Source organism: Oncorhynchus masou, chromosome 22, assembly GCF_036934945.1.
Source record: "Oncorhynchus masou masou isolate Uvic2021 chromosome 22, UVic_Omas_1.1, whole genome shotgun sequence".
NCBI classification, from domain to species: Eukaryota; Metazoa; Chordata; class Actinopteri; order Salmoniformes; family Salmonidae; genus Oncorhynchus; species Oncorhynchus masou.
Genome location: NC_088233.1, coordinates 32,025,701 through 32,045,927, shown reverse-complemented (window position 1 = coordinate 32,045,927; position 20,227 = coordinate 32,025,701). Strand labels below are relative to the sequence as shown.

Genomic DNA, 20,227 nt, shown 5'->3' with positions numbered 1-20,227 from the left:
GGTCCAGTATCCAGAGACAAAAGGACAAAAAAACATTAAACAGTATTCAATACTAAATCATCTCAAAATGACATAAGGGGAAAAAAAATCTCAATACATTGTACTTACTGTAGTATGGCCCACTGCCAACATGCTGGCACAGGTGTGAAATTGGCTTTAAAACTGCAACATGTTCTCTTAGCATCCTGACAAAATGTGTAGAATAGCATTATAAAACAGCACATTTGGCATACTCCTGAGATGGACAGTGTCCTTCCCAAACAGTAATATTTACTACCTTAGAAATAGGAACCGACATCTTGAAGGGGCTGCTCTCCTGCCCATCAAATCGGTCATGCCTAGATGGGATACAGCTTTTGTCAAATTCGAAGTCAAACGTAGTTTTTTGGTCATTTTTGCTAACATTAACCATTTACCTAACCTTAACCTAATTACACTAACCTTATAAGTGAATTATCATAACCTGCTGCGCAAGTTCTCCTAAACCTGCTTCGAAAAGTCAAGTTTGACAAAAGCTGTATCCCTTCTAGACAAAACTATCAAATCCCATATATAGTCATATCAATGGTCAAATGTCTGAGAGCAGCGAATCACCGAGTAGATCCATAAAGAAAGATAGGGCAAGGGGAAGGGACCCCGAGATGCCGTCTCCAAAAAAGTATTGGATGTCTGAAGGAATTTAGTCCCCTCCCCTTCTCGACAGTACATATTTGAAAAGGCACATTCAAGAAGAGCTTGCACTCCAGCGCAACGTTCAGTGAAGCACAGACGCACAGTCTCTCTCCTCGGGTCTCTTTCGAAACATTTGGTGGAGCCAAACAAAAAATAAGCAGCCATGGATGCCATCAAGAAGAAGATGCAGATGCTCAAGCTCGACAAGGAGAATGCCTTGGACAGAGCTGAGGGAGCCGAGGGAGACAAGAAGGCAGCAGAGGACAAGAGCAAACAGGTCGGCATTATATATGGAACATCTAAATGATTCTAGAAAAGGCACCTGAATACCATTGGCTCTGTTCGCGGCAGTCTCTAAACGTGGATCGATCACCTCTTCAATGTGGATGTATCACTTTTATGGATCATTCGAAATAAGGAGTATTTAAGTGATATTTATGAATAACATTTCACGACGGGTAGGCTAATAAGTGACCTGGGTATGAATTATCGGAATAATTGTGTTTACTAATTTACGTCCATGTCACTGATTGATGGGTGGGTGAAGTTTGTATTAATGTAGCCTAATTATAAAGTAGGAAAATATGTGTAGGAAAATTACTGTCGGCTAATTTATAAGTATGAAATATAGAATAATTACTGTAGGGAATATGGATAGGCTATTGAAAAACATATGCTTCTTTCAGCATAAATGCAATAGTATATTCACGTTGATGTTCTATTCAACTAAATAAAATGTTGTCCTTTGCATGTGTAGTTAGAGGATGAAATAAGTGAATTGGAAAAGAAATTACGGATCACCGAAGATGAACGTGATAAAGTGCTTGATGAGTTCCAAGCCGCCGAGGAAAAGTTTCTGAACGCCGAGGAGGTGGCCACCAAGGTATTTTATGTGGCTCGCATGATTTTCCCTAACTTCTCTCCTCTTTCTCCCTTTCTCTGTCTGTCTGCGTTCTTGCGCCTTGTGCGCGCTCACGCCCTCTGTTTCCCGCTGATCACCCCTGTGAAACTGTCCACACTAAAACAAACCTCAGCTCGAGGATGACTTGGTAGCTCTGCAGAAGAAGCTGAAGGGAACAGAGGATGAGTTGGACAAGTACTCCGAGTCTCTTAAGGATGCCCAGGAGAAACTTGAGGTGGCTGAGAAGACAGCCACGGACGTAAGTAAAGGGCACAAAATCCCCATTCCTGCACACTGCTTCCCACAACGGTCTCACATTAAACTGTAAAATGTGTAAAATGACAGTTATGTGAGAGGCCTTTATTCGGCCTCATCACTCGGCCTAAAGTCTTTTCTCAGATTACCAAATGTAGGTTGAATACTTTTTAGGTGTGATGCACCTGTCCAGCCCTAAATGTCTATGGGCCAGCTGGAATGTAGCTTATTATAATAAAGGAATAATATTTAAATCACAATCATTATGTCATGCCAGATAATGTTGAACTGTCATTTTATATATTTTATGGTTTTGTGTCGTCAAAGATCACAAGTCACCTAAAGCATATCAATATAAAGAACAAAAGTGTTTCAGTGTTCTGGTATTTGAATCTCTCCACATAGCCTACATATGAGACCCCAATTTAAGACACTAAATCAGATTCCTCTCCACAGCTCCTTACAGTGGGGACATTTACGAGTGGAAACTGAATTTGTTAAACGTGCAGTCTAAGCAGAGTGCGTGTGCACCGCCCGGATAAATATAGCCCAATGCTTTATTTGGTCATTGGTCAAGTTAGAGCTTACTTTTTGGGCTGCGCCTGTTTCTTGCAACAGAACAGACTAGGCCTATAGTAAATTAGATTCCCTTAAATTTAATTGTCTAACTATTCTACCATCAACCTGAAGTATTTTCTAATAATGAGATATTTACTCATTAAATCCACTTTTAGACCATTAGTATTTTCGCAAGATTCTTCTTCTCTCTTATTAATGTACTTTGTTTGTTGTTTTGAGGTACATTTAGTTAAACTCCTACTCTACGGTATAATTTGGCTTCATGCAGGGAAGAACTTGAAATCGGGAAATGCTCCATAAAAGGAGAACTGTCGCTTCATGCATGACACCGGGAGCTGCATTCAGGGGCTGAAAACAATATGTATAAAATACCTAGGTTTGTCGTGTTATGATAATCCTAGGCTAAATAAATATGGAAACACTTGCCTTGCTAATGTTAACTTCTTCATTATTGAAGGGTGATTATCAAATGAGATGTGACATTCAGTTGACAATTGATTCCCATGCATTGAAAGTGTCTATAGGGTAGCCTACATCTCAATAGACTAAAGGGACTCCCTATGCTCATCTCCTTTCCTTTAGGCTGTCATTGTAAATAATTAATTTGTTCTTAACTGATTTGCCTAGTTAAATAAATACAAATAATCTGCACTGATATGAAAGAGTTAAACTGGTAAAAATATATACATTCCTGGTTGGCATTCACCTATCCCACGTTTTCATATCACCTCAAATGAAGGAAAGGAGATCAGGAAAAAACGAATTTGTTGAACTCCTTGAGTAAGATTCTACAAATGCATAAAGGCCTCTTGGTACTCTAGGAATTATACAGTCTGAATATCTTTTCAACCTATGTGTACTGTCTAGATAATACCGGCAGATGGTGCTATACATCGGTGCAAGGTCCCTTAGTCAACGCTTGTAGTAGCTGGGCGTGCCGTTATCATTACAGTACGTCTACCACAGATAAACTTTTTATTATGACCAAATGTTGGTTAATATTACGAAAACAAGAAACTAAAAATAAATTATACTTCCCGTATATTTTCGTTTGTAGCCTTGAAAAGGTTATGAAAGCATGGTTACTTCCGGTGTTAACGTTCAGTTATTGCTGTGTGCGCTCCTCACAGACGACTCGAGTACCGTGGGCAGCCTCCCTCCAGGTACATTCCAGGGCGTTGTAGCGCTCCGTTTCCATTTCAAGGAAAGTGTTAACGTAGTTTTCTTTGAAATAATGACCGGTTTAACATCACTGGAGGCCATTAAACGGAAAATAAAAACCCTGCAACAGCAGGCAGACGGTGCTGAAGAGAGAGCTGAAAGACTACAGAGAGAATTGGGCTTGGAGAGGAAAATCAGAGAATCCGTAAGCATATCATAAAATAACTGCAACAAAAAAAAATCTCAAAGTGAAACCATGATATATTGCTTTTGAGATGTTTAATATCCTAGTGAGTAGCACAGACTTTAAAAATCCATGGTGACGCACTCAGCGCTGACATAGCGGAATTTCTCTGACATCTGTGCTTCTACACCTGCAGTGCTTGCTGTTTGGGGTTTTAGGCTGGGTTTCTGTACAGCACTTTGAGATATCAGCTGATGTAAGAAGGGCTATATAAATACATTTGATTTGGTCCCGTTGCGTTAGCTAACAACCTAAATTTATCATGCTCATTGATTACGATTCGCCAACTCGGACAGATTACGAGCTCGAGGCGAATTTGATGATTGCTCCAAGTTTAAATAGTGTTTAGCTGTGGAGGTAGAGCGCGATTTCAATGATACTGTAACCACCATTCTGTCATAGTCCGTTTATATTTTCTCTTAATTGATGGCCATGATGTACAAAGTTAACTGTTTTCACAAACAGTTCTTTGATTAAAATATTAGTTTGTTTAATGGTACTGTATCACCCCCAATATTCATCTTCTGTGCACATGCTTTAGTGCACATAATAACCTAAAGTAAAACATTTTTTTTTTTACATAATTGCTGCACAGGGTTTAACCTATTTTGCATTTAAACAGGAAATAACGTCAAAGAATGTTGCAACAGCTGCGAACAACATCAATAGCAGAATGTCGTTTTAAACTAGATTTCCTTATAAGGACATATAGTTGTCGCATGTTCTAAAGAACAGGGGGCCAGCCTCTGAGCTATAGAATCAGGAAATAAAGCCTGTATGCATTTGCTGCTAAGTGGGTTAATTGCCAACATCAACATGGTCACTTCATGTTAGTTTATTTGAAGGAGATGTTTTGGGTGGGGTTTGAAAAGCCACTAGATGACCTGATAGTCATCTTAATTTCACTGGCTAGTTTCCATATCTCCATTCACAACATGAGATGGACCCTGCGCACCACTCTAGTGTTAGTATGTGATCAGGCCTCTGAGCGGTTAACCATAGTATGGTGGGGTATGCAAAATAGAGAAACTTTGAGCACCTTTTATCGCTTGAATGTTTTGGCATTCAAGTCCAAAAACTCACTTTCTGACCACTTCTGCAATGGGCCAATATGTATGTGGGAGGTTTCATTCAATTCAAATGGGCTGCAGTCAAAAAGGGATTTAAGTGTTTTTAAAGATTCAAAATAAGTCGACTTTGGTACATATAGAAACAAAGAATCGAGCAGTGGCTGTCCATATCAATTGTTTCTGCTATCAAATGTTCTGTTTTATTACCACAAAAGAATATCTGTAGCTGAATTTGACACTTCCTCAGTATAAAATCTCTTGTAAAAAAAATAATAATAATAATAATAATAATAATTTTAAAAAAGTGACGGTTCCATAACTTATTGTTGGTACTAGTGGTAAGGTAATTAGAACAGGAGGGAGTACACTTGATCAGTCACACCACCAGTAAAATAACAAAGTAGACATTTTGAGACGATGAAAGGCTGAACTTCATCTAATCTTCAGATCTGGTCCTCTGTGGACTCTTCATTGGTGTGTGTGGCCTTTGACAGTGTAAACCACTTTGGTGCACCATGAGTCCTCGTTAATGTCACCTGGGGTCCAATAATGAGGCCAGGTATTCAGCCTGTCTCAGCCAGGAGCATTGCAGTCATTAGTGTGTGGAGTGCAGCTCAGCACAGGGGAATCCTCCTAGGAAGGCCCCTTTCTCTCCCCAACAGGTGACAATGTCATTATGTTGGCAGATAGCACCATTTTAAATAGTCATTACCCAGACCTCTCACCTATAATACACACAAGACACTGAGGTGGAAGATTCACCAGTATTCTTTATGTTGATATGTTTGTACTGTATGTTTGTCTCAATGCATTTTACCCCACGATGCAGGTTCTGGCAAGTTCTTCTCTTCTCTCCTAGGCTGAGGCCGATGTCGCTTCCCTTAACAGACGTATCCAGCTAGTTGAGGAGGAGTTGGATCGTGCTCAGGAGCGTCTGGCAACTGCCCTGACCAAGCTGGAGGAGGCTGAGAAGGCGGCTGACGAGTCCGAGAGGTATATATTTATGGTGGATAGGGAGTTAGGCCATAGACTCGACTGAGTTTCTCTTGCCCCCTTACTGTAGTTAAGGCCTTTAGCGAAAGTAATGGCTGGCGGTGCCACTGACCGGTTCCAACAAACAGTGGTGACTATGAAATCCTGAATAAATTGGCCATGAGGCTCTGTTTCCGTTCCTTTGTTTGGTGTATAAACAACCCCTCTATGCTGCACAGCCCAATGCCTGAACATCTGAGACTAGATCAGACCCTGTCTGGGCCTTCCCTGTCATCTCCAGTGATCTAGTGGAGCAATATTTTCCCCCCAGTCCCATTAAAAAAGCTGTCCAGCTGCCCAGGCCTTGACTTTGAAAGGGCATGTTAAAGTTTGCCTGCCTACCAGCGTGGCTGTGCGTTGGTCGTACACGGCACTCCCAGAGAGCTGCTTCCAATGTGTCTGCAGTGGTACCTGCCCACCCAGGTTTAGTCTGGCCTAGAGATATTGATTTGAGTCATTGAGTTACAGCGCAGTGCATCTGTGAGCCTGGGAATGGGACTCATCCTAGCCTAACATCTGCTGCCTGTCTCTCCCCTTCCTCCCCACAGAGGCATGAAGGTCATTGAGAACAGGGCCTCCAAGGATGAGGAGAAGATGGAGCTGCAGGATATCCAGCTGAAGGAGGCCAAGCACATCGCTGAGGAGGCTGACCGCAAATATGAGGAGGTGAGTCTCTCAGCTGCTGTTGGCCACACAATAACATAATGGCACACACTGTGATTAAGTCCACCCTGACATACCCTAAGTCATATAGGGTGCATGTACACAGATATTGGGTGTATATACACAGCCATTTTGTGTATAGTGTAACTCCTTGGTGTTCTGCACCTAAAGGTTGCCCGTAAGCTGGTCATCATTGAGAGTGATCTGGAACGTACAGAAGAGCGCGCCGAGCTTTCAGAAGGGTAAGATTTTTTTTTCACTGTCACCTGGAGTAACGCTGCACATTATTAACATGCATGGATGAAGTTATTTAATGCAACGCCTGGCTCAAAGTTAACTTAAATTTTTATTTTGAATGTGTTGCTCACTCTCGTTGTTGCATGTACTATTAATTTGCATGTGTTTCATGTTTTGAATGGCCTTTTGTTCGCAACATCCACTAACAGACGGATTCGAAGAGCGGAGGACGAGCTAAGAGTTTTGGAACAAAGCTTAAAATCACTTACAGCTTCCGAGGCAAAGGTACTGCAGACTAACAAAGTATTCTGTCAGGTCTCTTTACAGACTTATGTACGACTTCTTCTTGTCACGTTCATTCACTCTGCTGAATGAAGACTCTTACCTGATAGCACCTTGCTCTGCTTTGCTCTCTTCCTATGTGTGGGCTTATGCTCGGGATATCCTAGAACTCGAGCCTTTTACACCTCTAACCTGGTAGGAACTGTGCAAGAGTAACATCTTTCACATGCCATATTAGCATTCTTAATTTGGCCAATCTGCAAGCTAAAAGGCATTTACAAAAGCGTCTTTGTAGTCCACCTTTATTGTTGCATTCCTGCTGTGTTAAGGCACTTTGGTCTCCTTCCTGTAATTCCCCTAGTTCGTATTTATTTTGTTTCTTCTCCCCCTCCTGTCCTCCCTCTATCCATCCTGCTTCCACTTGTCATCGGTGTCTCAATACGCCTCTCCATTCTGGCACAATTTCCTCTGGACCCTTCTCCACTTCCTCCACACCTTCTCCCCTCTAAAACAGCAAATGCTCTGAGCTTGAGGAAGAGTTGAAAACTGTGACCAACAACCTGAAGTCACTGGAGGCCCAGGCTGAGAAGGTAGGTAGTCTGCCGCTGTGTTCAGACCCAGGCATGCTTTCCAACCCCCACAGAGCCATGCAGGAAGAACCATTTACAGCAGCACATGGGTCATTGGTTACAGTATCTGGCTTACGAAATTGGAGAGGGATAAGATTAGTAAAACGTTGTACTTAAAGATGTCAGGCAATTACCTTTCAGTATTTGTTCTGTTAATTGAAGATAAACCTATTGCATCTAAGCCTTGTTGCTTATGTTTCTTTTAGAACTGTTTGATAAGTCCTTAGATGTAAGGTCTTTGTTTCATATATAAGATAAAGTGGGAGGGTTTTTAGGCTCTGTCTCTGTAGACTGGTGCAGATGTTACTGTTGGGTAGATGCATGACTCCTGTTTCTGCTTCTTTTGATCCACAGTACTCACAGAAGGAGGACAAGTACGAGGAGGAGATCAAGGTCCTCACTGACAAGCTGAAGGAGGCAAGTTTCACAACCCCCTTTATCTGGGGGCTTTGGCCAGAGGCCAGGCTATTCCAGTGCTGTGGGTACTGTCGGCCCACAGTATCACTGACTGTGTGACATTTAGACTGATTCTTAAGAACCCGTCTCTCTCTGCCACAGGCTGAGACTCGTGCTGAGTTCGCTGAGAGATCAGTAGCCAAACTTGAGAAGACCATCGACGACTTGGAAGGTATGACTTTTTTGCAGTTCATTTCAAAACTGTACTTTGATCTGTTTGGAGTAGGTCTACATTCTATAGTGTCAGTGAGTCTCATTCATGGCCATTCGGTAAGTGTCTATGCTTCTTTCAAAATGACTTGAACAAGAGGAGGAAACCCTCTTGCATTCTATGCTACACCTCGTCAATATAATCTAATCGGTGCTGGTCTTTGCTACCTCTCACAATTTCCATTATCAAATGTATATTCTGAGCAACACGTGCCCCTGATTGAGTTGGTGTACTTTTGGGTCACATCTGAATGGAAATTACTTTGGTAGTTGGACATTTGACAGGTCATCCTATTCACGTTTATTCATAGGTTGGGTTGTTTTTGCCGGTTGATCTGCAACAATTAAGTTGCATCTGCTTAATGAGAATAAGCTATTAGTCACAGTAAGGGATATGCTGCCCTACAACTGCTTGTTAAGGTTAAATCATGTATCAGGAGGCTCTCATAGTAATTAGAAGGGCTGAAGAAACAGTCATTTGGTCATATCTCTGACATGAAATGTTCAGGACTCTGTTCACTATTTCTTGATGCTGAGGAATTTTGTCGACCTCCATCACATTTCTGTTCTATCCTCTTCTGGTAACTTTTTTTTTTCTTCCTTTTCCACTCTGTCACTCTCCCTGGGCTGTTTCACCCACCTCCCTCTGGGTCTTGCTGATGACCCTGATGCCCTTCACCACCCTTCCCACACACCCCTCCACCTCTGCCCCCTCCTCCTCCCTGTCTGTGCACTTGGCCCACGTCCCAATAGATGAGTTGTATGCCCAGAAACTGAAGTACAAGGCCATCAGCGAGGAGCTGGACAACGCCCTCAACGACATGACTTCCATGTAATTCTTCATCTGCGCTGCCTGCTTGTGCCTCTGTCATCACCTCCTTGCACCTCCCATCCCCATTGTCCAGCCATCACAATCTTCTGTCTCTCTGAAATCCATCTGTTTCTGTTCGTACAAGATAAAGTGGTTCACGTTACTGTTAGAAAGCAGCTAATTATTTCTATACACTAGGTAGTCTGAAGGTCCTCGTCAAAGGATAGTTAAAGTGGGTTGTATATTGTAAGTACTGGCTAACTGTGGGAATTGTTGAAGCTCACTCAATGGTTTCCATTCTCACTTAGACTTGTGGTTGTGAGGACATTCTCTCCATTATAGTCAGTTATCGTTTTTAGCAGTGCAGTAGAGTACTTGAACCTAGACTTGTTTTGTATGAACAGAAGACAGCATGGAGGTTCTTTGTTTACCCATTTGGGCTTCCATTTTAATAACTACCATATTGTATTACTTTTTACACAAAAGTAATCATAATTCATTTTGTGATAGTATTTTAAATGTACATTGTTCGACCAACAGATGAATGTCTTAATTTCAAAATATTCATAATATTTTGTTAGCCCTTAATGCATGTGAGGTGTCTATTGAAATATCGCATTTCAATGTGAGCCTTCTTCTGGGTCTTTAAACTGAGTTTCTCCATGTAGTCGGTGTGCTTTTGTGTTCTGTACATTTTCCAAGTGTAGCTCACTTGTTTTTACTACTAACAAGGTCTACTTCTGTATGGAAGAAAGGCCCCATGCGTCCCCCTTGAAATTCCTTTTTGTTCATAACCACAGTTGAGGGGAAACTGTCACAATCTACAGTCTTTTTGTTGGGTTTTATGCTGTGCCCCTTTGGCATCTGAGAAGATATCAGATGTGTCAAAGCTGGAGGTGGAGCACCATGTATGACAAATGTTTGGTCAACTGATGCTCCTCATGACTCCTTGGAAAGGTCTTTCATGTGATCAGAGGTTTGAGGTGGTTGCTGCAGTAGTTGTCGTACACTGTCTGTATCCCTCCATGGCAATACCTCCCAGTGGGGCATTGTGGCTCTAGCCTGTCCTTTGTGCTGTGGCGCCAGTAGCGCTGATGTGTTGCTGCGTGTCTGTTTTCCAACCAACCCCCTATAGCAGTACCTCACTGTACCTCTTCTCTTCCGCACAGATAAATTGTTTACACCTCATCAAAGACGCCTCCCGCCAACTGAGCAGCATCGCTCTGCTCTCTCCCGGCCTTTCTTCCATTTCCCAACCCTTCTGTCCATGCTTTCCTTTACTCCCCATGTTCTCATCCTGTCAGTGTTGTATCCCATCTCTTGTATAGAACCTCTGAATCTTTCTGTGTTGTATACAAATAAACCTTCTTCCTTCTATGTAAGCTTTATCTCCTTATTCTATCCTTTTCTGTTCCTTCTGAATTTAATTTTCATTTCTATTTATTTTTCAAGCGGCTCTAATAATAAAACTAGGGAGCCCTGATGTTAGTGATGTTGTCATTGTTTTTTTTAATGTCTCAGGAACCCATAAACAAATGTTATGGTGCTGGCATTCTTACAAGTTCAGTTGAAAGTACCTCTGTTTTAATGTCCATTGGTGTTGATCAACATTTTCATTCATTTTGAGAGGCGAGATGTGAAATGTGCACTGTCCAGTGAACAGTTCTTGCATTTAGGCCTACTACACACTTGTAGCTCTTATTCAACTTTCCCTCATTGAATAGGTATATACCTAAGGGAGTAGTGATTATCTTACAGCCTTAATGAAGGTATGTTTTATTTAAGCAACATCATGGCACATACGGCTGTTAAAACAAATGTAGCTTCTAAGGCGACTGTCATTTGGCTCAATACAGTATAGTTAATGTAATGTTTTGATAGGGAGGTGGCACATGTTGGATTGCTATTGAACGAGTAGGGAAAGTTGTAGGCGTGAAGAGAAGCACAGTATGTAGGATTGTCTGCCTTTGCCTGTTGAAAGTGAGTTGGAAAGAGTAATAAGATTGACTATTGAGATGTTGATGACATGAAGTCTGCAATTTGCAATATCATTTTATTGTTGAAATAAATTAATAGATATGCACTTTCCGAATCATTGTTTTCAATTAAATGCAAGCATCCTAGGCACTAGCACTTAGTTAACTGCACCTAACTCGCAGTATTTATTAAGTCAACTTGTTAGCCATTTTATGTGTTCCAAGCACTTCATTCACTCACAACTAGAGTTTTGAATGTCCAGGCCACTCAATGATATGTTCTCCCACAGTTGGTGTTTAATGTAGAACCGTGTGGTATGTAATGGGAGCGTGGAATATCCTGGGCATCTATGACATCAGGTAGTGATCCTCCATACAGGGCTGGAATTTGGCAGCTTTTATACTGCCTTAGTTGCACCTATAAGACTTTAAGCAGGATATGTACAGTACATGCCTTCTGGTGCTGGAAGGTATATTTAGACATTGAGTAGAAACCACTGGCAATTTGTTACTCTTTAGCTCAATTATCCACCCCAGAGAAATGTTGTTCATATCTCCATTCACAAAGTTCAGGCATTCCACCCATCCCCTTCTGCAGTGTTCTGTGGAGAGTAGACTGAATGTATGTATCTATGCCATTTTCAAACAAGGTAAGGTATCGGGTGTGAAGTGATCCCACATGAAGCTTTCTTTTGAGCTCTAGTCTGTTACTGCACTGATTTCCTGTTTTCTCGTTCTCTCGCTTTCCTACCTGCTTTCTGACTGCAAAGATCGCCTCTACCAGCAACTTGACAACAACCGCCTTCTTTCTAACGAACTAAGAGTGGCCTTGAATGAGGACTAAATAGTGTGAATGTTTCATCCATGAGCTTGTGTATTGTAGTGACAGTATAATGCTGTGTAAGAAAGATACGTGATTGTATGATGCCCATAATGCTGGAGATGTTACTGCTGGCGTAACAAGCTATCTACAATGTACTGGGTTAATCTATATACTTACTGTATACTCTTAAAACTAGGTACTGTAATGTGCCTTTATATACCATTAAATATAGTATACTATATGCACCACTTGTTGATTTCCCCAGTTTAAGCATGGTGAAGGCAATGCTATAAGAGCTGTGTACTGCATGTATGGTTACTGCCACAGCATAGTTACAGCATTGGTTTTTCTCTAACTGAAAGCATTTTGCTTTTGATGGCTAATTATGTAACTCTGACTAACAGTACATTTGAATTCATAATCAGTCATCTCGAATATTGAGTGTCCTTGGCCTGCTGTTGTGGGTTGCTTGCTTGGATTTTAATATTTCTGTTTTATTTGGTGTTTAACAGAGAAACTGGCACATGCTAAAGAAGAGAACCTCGATATGCACCAGATGCTGGACCAGACTCTAATGGAACTAAATAACATGTGAAAGCCTGGTTTCCACACTGGTTTGGGCTTTCTGTATTTGCACCTCGCATGCCATGAACCCTCCTTCCATTCCATGCCCATGTTGAGGAACACAAACTGATGCTTTTCCTTTTGCACCATCCTGCTTTCAGTGGAACTCAACAAGGAAGATACAGCATTTCCTTAATGAAACCCAAAGTGAGAAACACTTCTATTTTTGCCAGCTGATTGTATAATGTCGGCATTTTGTAGTCATTGAGTTTCGTTTATTTTTGACAAGTTATCAGGTGAAATTACGTGCCATTTGCTACGAAGGTTATTTTTATCTGCATTTGATAGATTGAAGGGGATGAATCTGGCACATACCCATTTCACCCTGGTTATGCACATACCTTACATTTTAATCAAAGACAAAGTGGAAAAATGTGGCACTTAATTCAACTTCAACGTACGTACAGAATTAGTAGTGTAGGAGAACACATGAATTTAGTTTTTGAAGACTTCTGTATTTCTTCAAGTTTCCTCAAGTAAGTATACATTGGATAAGCCTGTCCACATGTATATTGGTACTGTGTTAGGGGGTTGTTCCACCAATTCGGTGCCTTTTTGAGAAGTGTTTCTTGATTTCACCTAATTTAAACATTCTGTCATCAAGAGCACATTCATGTTCAACGTTTTCCCATCTCAAGATGGGGAAAAAATACTATAGTAAGTGCCAAATAAAGTAACGGTTGTTCAGACTGTAACAGGGTTGGCGACGTAATCTTAGATCATCCATAAATCCCCTTGTGACATAGGGAATAGAAGTTTGTGTGCAACAGGGAGTGGTAATTGAAGCCTATCTATGGGTAACAGAGTTGACGTGTTATGCTCGACCCACTCTGTTTTCCGATTTGACTATTAGATACATTTTTCAAAAGGAATAGTTTCAAAGAAACAAAATGATGGGGAAACTGAAGTCATTTTAGGGTTAAATGGGATCAAATCTTCCTAGAGGACTTTGGCAAGTATTTATTCTATAAAAAAATCTGATTTATTGTATTCTCCATGTTTATTAAATGGCACTTCCTTTTAATATAACATGCTTTTCAAATTCTGTATTGGTGCACAATTTCTACTTAATAAATCAGAGGGATGCGAAAAACACTTTGGGAACAACCCTCGGACATTTTAGGAAAGGCCAAAATTAATTTTGTTATTTTTTTTTGCCTATATCAATCGGTGGCTAGAAAGGGATCTACTTATACTTCTGGAGTGTATTTGTTTTTTCTTTTCATCCTTAAACTCATTACAAAATCTCTATGGCAACATTCTTTCTAAATGCATTCCTGTTTTTTTTGTTTAAACTATGGTTCGAAACAACATTTTTTGTATTGTCTAGAAATATGATTTGAATCATGTGGGTCTGCCTCACTTGTTTTACTATTGTTTTATTAAATTATATGTTTTAAATGTATCATCTGACATGTAAAAACATATATAGTGACTATAAATAAAATTGCACAGTTTGAGATTTTCTAAAGTGGAGTATTTTTATTTGGTTGTCCTTAATCAGTTTTTTATATATTGTAAAGTATCTATTTTTAGAAAGATCCTACAAAACAATCAATTGAAGTCTTAAGGCATCTTGAGAGGAATTAAGTGGACCCCTTAAATACAGTGCTGCATTATAAACATTGTTGACACTCAGCTTTGTGTGCTTCTAGAACAAATGGTATTCTGTTCATCTTCCAACCTTGTTACATTGACTGCTCATTCTGATCTAGGTGTTGGTTTGACTTCCAGAGGTCATGCAAGAATATAGTCTAGTCTACCTATGTAATTTGGCATCTATATTTTGGTACTAAGCTTGGTTTTATAGTTTGAATTTAAATGCATTGTAATAGGCCACGTGCTGTGTCACTGGATTATAAATGACCCATCATAATACAACTAGTTGTATTTCAGGTGATATTGCAAGGAGTGAAAATGTAAACAAGGTCATACAGAACAGAGGGCATTGTTACACTCTAGGTGCCGAAGGGAGCCATGTGCTGACATGTAACCTCAGAATTTTGTCCCCCTGGGAACTGGGTGATAAACTGAAGTTAAGGTAAGAGGACTATCAGCCAAAGAAAGGACATTAGAGAGATGATACAGAGATTTTATATTCATACTGATGACCATCTGGATAAGAAAGGATACTAATGAAAAAGCAATCATGGGACCGTCTGTCTTACTGGTCCTTTTTTATGAACATTACATATCTTTTATGCCATTTTTATAGACCTGACTGCTAGTTATGCCTGTATTGTATTGAGATGATGTGAATGGCTGTGTGTGTGTGGTGTGTCATTGCGGTTTGGTTGTGGTATGCTGTCATATTGTTGCTGCAGATTTAGTGCCCACGTAATTGCCCCTAAGAGAAACATTTTGATTGGATAGAAAAATATAATGTATGAATTTGATACAACTGAAATATTCCATTCTGTAAAACAAATTTGGTCAAATTGGCAATATAAGAAGTGCATTTGTTGCATTTGAAATAAGGGAGACTGCTTTTTCCACTCGAACTGGAGTGAAGGCAGTCGGGTAGGGATGGTAGTTGGAAGATCGCACTTGTTTGAGCTGGAAAAGCGTTGCGGTTGCTTTCGATGAAGAGGAACATCAAGACGAAGCAGCTGCTTTATAAGTGGGATGCGCTGTTGAGCGCTACATCCTGAGGGGTTCGTGCTGATTGTACTGAGATTGTGACAGCCGGTCAAATGGCGTCCCTTGAGAAGGCAAACACAAGATGTATGTCAGAAGTCCAGTATTGTCATAATGAGTATACTTGGAATGTGGAGGGAAAATGAGAGGCAGATGAGGTTTGAGAGAGAGGAAGAGGGGGAGCTCGAGTCGGTTAAAATTGCGGGGGAAATGGTTTGTTGAAGAATGGTAGAAAGTATAAGCAGAGTGAGCTGAAGACAGGAGGAGAAATGGAAGTGAATGAGGTCGAAGTATCGGAGGTGGTAGGTGTGATGAGGTTCTCGGAGCCCCGAGGTTTGCACCGGGGGTCAGGATAAAGATGAGTCCGTGACAGTAGGAGTGAAGTTTTGGGAAAAAGTGGACCCTTGCCTTTTGGCGGATCCATTTGTGGTTTCATGGTGGGTGAATACAGAGTTTGGTGCTGTGGAATCGGGGAGGGTAAACAGAAGTGGTCTTGTGATAATTGTTTGTTTCTGCTGGTCAGAGGGAGAAGGCGCTCCACTTTAAACGAATTGGGGCAAGAAATGTGAATTGTTTTGCTCCCAAGAAAAGGGGGCAATTGAAAGGAGTGATTACTGGGGTAGCATTAAATGTAAAAGTTGATCAACTGAAGGGGAAGTTTCCCAGTGTTTGATGCTCGTCGTTTGGTACAACGCAAACAGGGTGGCATGAGTGGTGAAACAGAAGTCACTGTCTGTTCTTTTGAGTTTTGATGTCTTTTCCCGACAAAGTTATGTTAGTATATATAAGTTGTCATGTGCAAGCTTTTGTGCTAAATACATTATGTTGTTACAGGTGTCAAGCTTATGGGCATGTGGCAGCAGTGTGTATGAGGGAGGGTCCAAGGTGTGCAGAAGGGCATGAGACAAAGGAATGTTTAGCATTGGGAAAAGTAGTGGTATATGTTAATTGTAGGGGTGCCCATGGGGCTGAGGATCACAAATATCCTGTGTGAGAGAGGCAGGTTGAGGTTTCCATGGTTAGAGTAGTGCAGAAGTCATATGCTGAGGCAGTGAAGAAAGTAGAGGAAGATGGGTCGAGAGGGAGGGATCCTGAGAGGAGTGGTGTGCAGTAGATCTGTACCAGTACAGAGGGATCGGTCAACAAGTAATATTTGTTTCAGTAAGATTGGATTTTTAGCATTCATAGCAATGATTATTAACTGTACTGCAGGGATGGAACGTTAAGTCTCAGAAAATTGAGGATGTGGTGACAGCTGCAGAGAGGTATTTGGGTGTGCCAGACTTGACATCAGACGAGTTACAGGTTGTGTTAAGTGGTGGTGTCCCATCCGTTCAAGTTGTTGACATGAGGTAGGACTAAATAGATTTAAATAGTGGGGTAGGGTGGTTTTATTTAATTGATATTTACATTTTCTATTATTTTTTTCCCAATTTTATTTAAAAATAAATGTGTTTTTGGGTGTAGTGATAGGGTCTTTTATTTTGTTTTACATTTGTGGTGGTAGGTAGTCTAGTGGTTAGAGTGTTGAGCCAGTAACCGAAAGGTTGCTGGACTGAATTCTCGAGCTGACAAGGTAAAATAATGTCGTTCTGCCCCTGAACAGGGCAGTTAACCCACTGTTCCCCGGTAGGCCGTCAATGTTAATAAGAATTTGATCATAGAGGTTAATAATGTTTTAAGCAAAGGTCAAGGGGGTTGTACTCCAGTAAAGTAGCGGTAATGCAACATCTAGTGGATGCCAAACGCCGTAAAACCTCATCGAAGAAGAAAAAGAAGCGTTTGAAATTGATCTGAGCTCCCAATTCGTCATTTGGCTAGTACTGTCTGGATCAGGGATTGATTAATTTTGTCTGACGCAAGCAGGGGACTCGAGAAATGTTTCAAACTCGATTCGATTGTCGCGATTTTCTACAGTAAAACAAACGTCAGTCGGTCGATAAGCTACAGAAAAGTAAATATGTCGCGGTTATTTTACTCGCCATTCAATCGTTTTTGTGTCAAGTGTAAAGATTGTCCTGCAGTGACCGCGCGCTGCTATTCCTCTTTGTTGACTTCAATTCGGTGCCCCCAGCTGTCAAAACAACAGACCTTTGTCGTGTTACAACAGCAGCAGAGAGAATTTTTCGGACCTTCACGCCTAACTTCTCGGTTTTACTCAAGGTCAAAGTTTTGGATTGGGGGAATAGGTGCGGGCATTGTTTTAGCTTTGGGATTGAAATATCACACTGACATAGCTGAGCTCTCATGTGAAGAGGACTTCCAACATACTGGAAGATATGGTTCTGCCATTCAAGTTAGCAGAGACCTTGTTCAGCGGATAAAGGTACAGGTATTTGACGTTTTTTGCATTCAGAATGTTTTTCTCCTGAAATTAAATGTTTAACATGACATTCAGTTGGCGCATGCAGCTCAACCTCATGTCAGAACATGTTCATACATTTTCTGTCTATCTCTGTCCATTGCCTCTTTCTTGCTTGGTGTGACAGGATGAGGTTGGGGCTCCAGGGCTGGTGGTCGGTGTGTCTGTGGATGGCTCTCAAGTCTGGTGCGAAGGTCGGTGTCATGCAGTACCTTTAGGTTCCCTGTAGTAGACACAATACACTTACTACTCATATGATCACAAATTATTGCAATGCATAATGCTGCTGTGTCAAACAGGTCCCTAACTAACTGATGTCCATGTTGCAGGACTTGGCTATGCTGACTTAGAGAACCGTGTGCTCTGTGGACCAGAGACAGTGCTGAGGATCGCCAGCATCAGTAAACCCCTAACTACTGCAGCAGCAGCCCGCCTGTGGGAGGAGGGGAAGCTTGACCTTGATGCCCCTGTCCAGAAATACGTCCCTGAGTTCCCCCAAAAACAGTTTGAGGGAGAAGATGTAAATTGAGTTTCTGAGAAGTTGGAATAAAGATACATTCCAAGCGAGCATGATCCTCTCACCTCAAGCACTATTTTCCCCTACATTTTTCCAAATATTTGTTTTTTTGTGTTTCTTGAGGATGTTTTTTCTCTTTGACATGTAGGTGACAATAACTCCACGGTTGATTCTCTCTCATCTGAGTGGCATACGGCACTACGAGAAGGATGCCAAGAAAGTGAGGGAGGACAGGGAGAAGGCCAAACGACCTTTAAAACTGCCTGGTGAAGAGGAAAAGAGCTTGTCTGAAAACAAACCCAAGACCGAGGACAGCAGCACCAAGAGCAAGGAAAACAAACAGGCTCAGAAGAAAGAGTTTGAGCAAGAAGAGTACTACCTGAAAGACAGCTTTGAAAGTGTCATTCATGCCTTGGACCTGTTCAAAGACGACACTCTCGTTTTCAAACCTGGTAGGAGCTATGGAAGTGTTCTCTGTCAATCAAATGAGTCCTATGTGTATTAAAATTAATTTACGTGAAAGTTAACTTGTGTTTTGTCATCTGCAGGTACCACCTTCCTGTACTCAACCCACGCCTTCACCCTCCTCAGTGCCGTGGTGGAGAGAGCTGCTGGCCAGCACTTCCTGGATCACATGATGAAGATGTTCAGGGAACTGGGCATGCTCAACACTGTGCCAGATGAGAATGACCCCATTATCTATAACCGCTCAAGGTAATGAGTGATCTCCTTTTGCTTCACGGCATGTCAGTGGTCAATTGGTCTAAGATCAGCTTTGTTATTGTGTTCTGGGTATTTTCATTTTTTCCAAACAAACTGTATTTTTTTGTTGCAGGTTTTATCATTTCAATAAGAAAGGACGCATAGTAAACTGCCCTTACGTGGATAACTCTTATAAATGGGCAGGAGGTGGCTTTCTCTCCACTGTGGGAGACCTGCTCCTGTTTGGGAATGCTCTGCTCTTCAGCTACCAAGTGGCCAACCTGAAGGACTGCACAGACCTCCTGCCTGGCTTCCTCAAACCAGAGACAGCCCAGGCTCTGTGGGCCCCTGTGGACAAGACGGAGGCCTCCTGGGATAAGGATGGGCTGTATGCACAGGGCTGGCTGGTGGTGGAGAAGGAGCAGAAGTATGGTCAGTGCAGGAGGCGCAGGCATTATGTCTCACACACAGGGGGCGCGGTGGGGGCCAGCAGTGTCCTGCTGGTTTTGCCCCGCAAGACAGTCCAGCATCCTGAAGGACTGACTACAGCCCTACCTCAGGGAATAGTGGTGACCATCATCACTAACATGCAGTCTGTGGGACTCAACAGCACAGCACTGAAAATCGCCCACGAGTTTGACAAAGCCAGAGGCTAATAAGAGTTCATATTCTTTACAAATATAGAGGGTTAAAACTACCACATAGTGTCAAGGCACTACAATATCTTTACTAATGGCAGTGGATGAATGATTTATCAACAGCACTGTTTTGTATATTTGAATTTGATACGGCTTTTTATACATTTCAGCCCGTTTTGTTGAGTAATGAAAGACCATGTTCGACATGGGTGTGCATTGAATATTAAGTCATTAGTTTGGTAGTGTTGTTAATCTTGATGCAGATAAGTGACAACCATTCTCACCTTTGCTGAACTGAGCCTTCTAATCTCGCCACTAGGTGGCAGCAGTGTACTGCTTTGCTATAAAGAGGAACCAGTGACTTCTGAAATCACACTGTTCAATACTGATAAGTATACTTCAGCAAACCAATTGTAGGTCATATTGCGGGGGAAGAGCATGATGGTATTGAGAGACCTGAAACTACCCACATAGTCAGCAGTTTTCATTAGGTCTTAAGTGTAATGTCTGTTCAAATGTTTGGGTCCTCTCTTGAATCGAAATGAAATTCACCCCAACACTGGTTTGCCTCTACTATCCATCCCATTAGAAACACCTCAGGGGCAGAGTGGTGAATTGATGTTGTCTTAATTGGCCATGAATAGATGACATGACTTCTGGTAGTTCATTTAAAGATGTGGGACTCGGCACCATCTGTTGGTTGGCTTTCAAATGTACATCTGAAATGGAACTGGTAATGTGTATGG

The 20,227-nt window shown here is 41.5% G+C and overlaps 2 protein-coding genes across 26 annotated transcripts; both read left to right on the top strand.

The window, feature by feature from the left end:
• Positions 1-714: 714 nt before the first annotated feature.
• Positions 715-14,096, top strand: LOC135509351 (tropomyosin alpha-1 chain-like). 24 transcript variants are annotated; one of them, XM_064929936.1, is made up of 10 exons: positions 715-949; positions 1,430-1,555; positions 1,707-1,832; positions 5,742-5,875; positions 6,463-6,580; positions 6,749-6,819; positions 7,024-7,099; positions 8,080-8,142; positions 8,284-8,353; positions 9,145-10,590. In XM_064929936.1, exons 1-10 carry the CDS (start codon positions 836-838, stop codon positions 9,225-9,227), a joined length of 981 nt encoding a protein of 326 aa, XP_064786008.1. In that variant the 5' UTR covers positions 715-835; the 3' UTR covers positions 9,228-10,590. The 24 variants fall into 24 exon arrangements, with proteins under 24 accessions (XP_064786008.1, XP_064786013.1, XP_064786012.1 ...); XM_064929937.1 differs by lacking the exon at positions 7,024-7,099 and adding an exon at positions 7,611-7,686 and having other exon boundaries at positions 717-949; XM_064929924.1 differs by lacking the exons at positions 1,430-1,555; positions 7,024-7,099 and adding exons at positions 7,611-7,686; positions 11,949-12,507 and having other exon boundaries at positions 718-949; positions 9,145-9,223.
• Positions 14,097-16,925: 2,829 nt separating this feature from the next.
• Positions 16,926-20,221, top strand: lactb (lactamase, beta). Of its 2 annotated transcripts, none has more exons than XM_064929915.1 (6): positions 16,926-17,594; positions 17,752-17,818; positions 17,954-18,144; positions 18,290-18,593; positions 18,690-18,855; positions 18,977-20,221. In XM_064929915.1, the coding sequence occupies exons 1-6, from the start codon at positions 17,223-17,225 to the stop codon at positions 19,497-19,499; spliced, it is 1,623 nt and encodes a 540-aa protein (XP_064785987.1). In that variant the 5' UTR covers positions 16,926-17,222; the 3' UTR covers positions 19,500-20,221. The 2 variants fall into 2 exon arrangements, with proteins under 2 accessions (XP_064785987.1, XP_064785990.1); XM_064929918.1 differs by having other exon boundaries at positions 16,928-17,588.
• The last annotated feature ends 6 nt before the right edge of the window (positions 20,222-20,227 follow it).

Excerpts from the sequence above, each read along its gene's own strand:
- LOC135509351 (XM_064929935.1), top strand. The coding sequence starts at position 836 with ATGGATGCCATCAAGAAGAAGATGCAGATGCTCAAGCTCGACAAGGAG. Across the intron at positions 1,833-5,741 it reads CTGAGAAGACAGCCACGGAC|GCTGAGGCCGATGTCGCTTC; the intron begins GTAAGTAAAGGG and ends CTTCTCTCCTAG. Across the intron at positions 8,143-8,283 it reads TCACTGACAAGCTGAAGGAG|GCTGAGACTCGTGCTGAGTT; the intron begins GCAAGTTTCACA and ends TCTCTGCCACAG.
- lactb (XM_064929915.1), top strand. The coding sequence starts at position 17,223 with ATGTCGCGGTTATTTTACTCGCCATTCAATCGTTTTTGTGTCAAGTGT. Across the intron at positions 17,819-17,953 it reads CTCTCAAGTCTGGTGCGAAG|GACTTGGCTATGCTGACTTA; the intron begins GTCGGTGTCATG and ends TCCATGTTGCAG. Across the intron at positions 18,594-18,689 it reads CACTCTCGTTTTCAAACCTG|GTACCACCTTCCTGTACTCA; the intron begins GTAGGAGCTATG and ends TGTCATCTGCAG.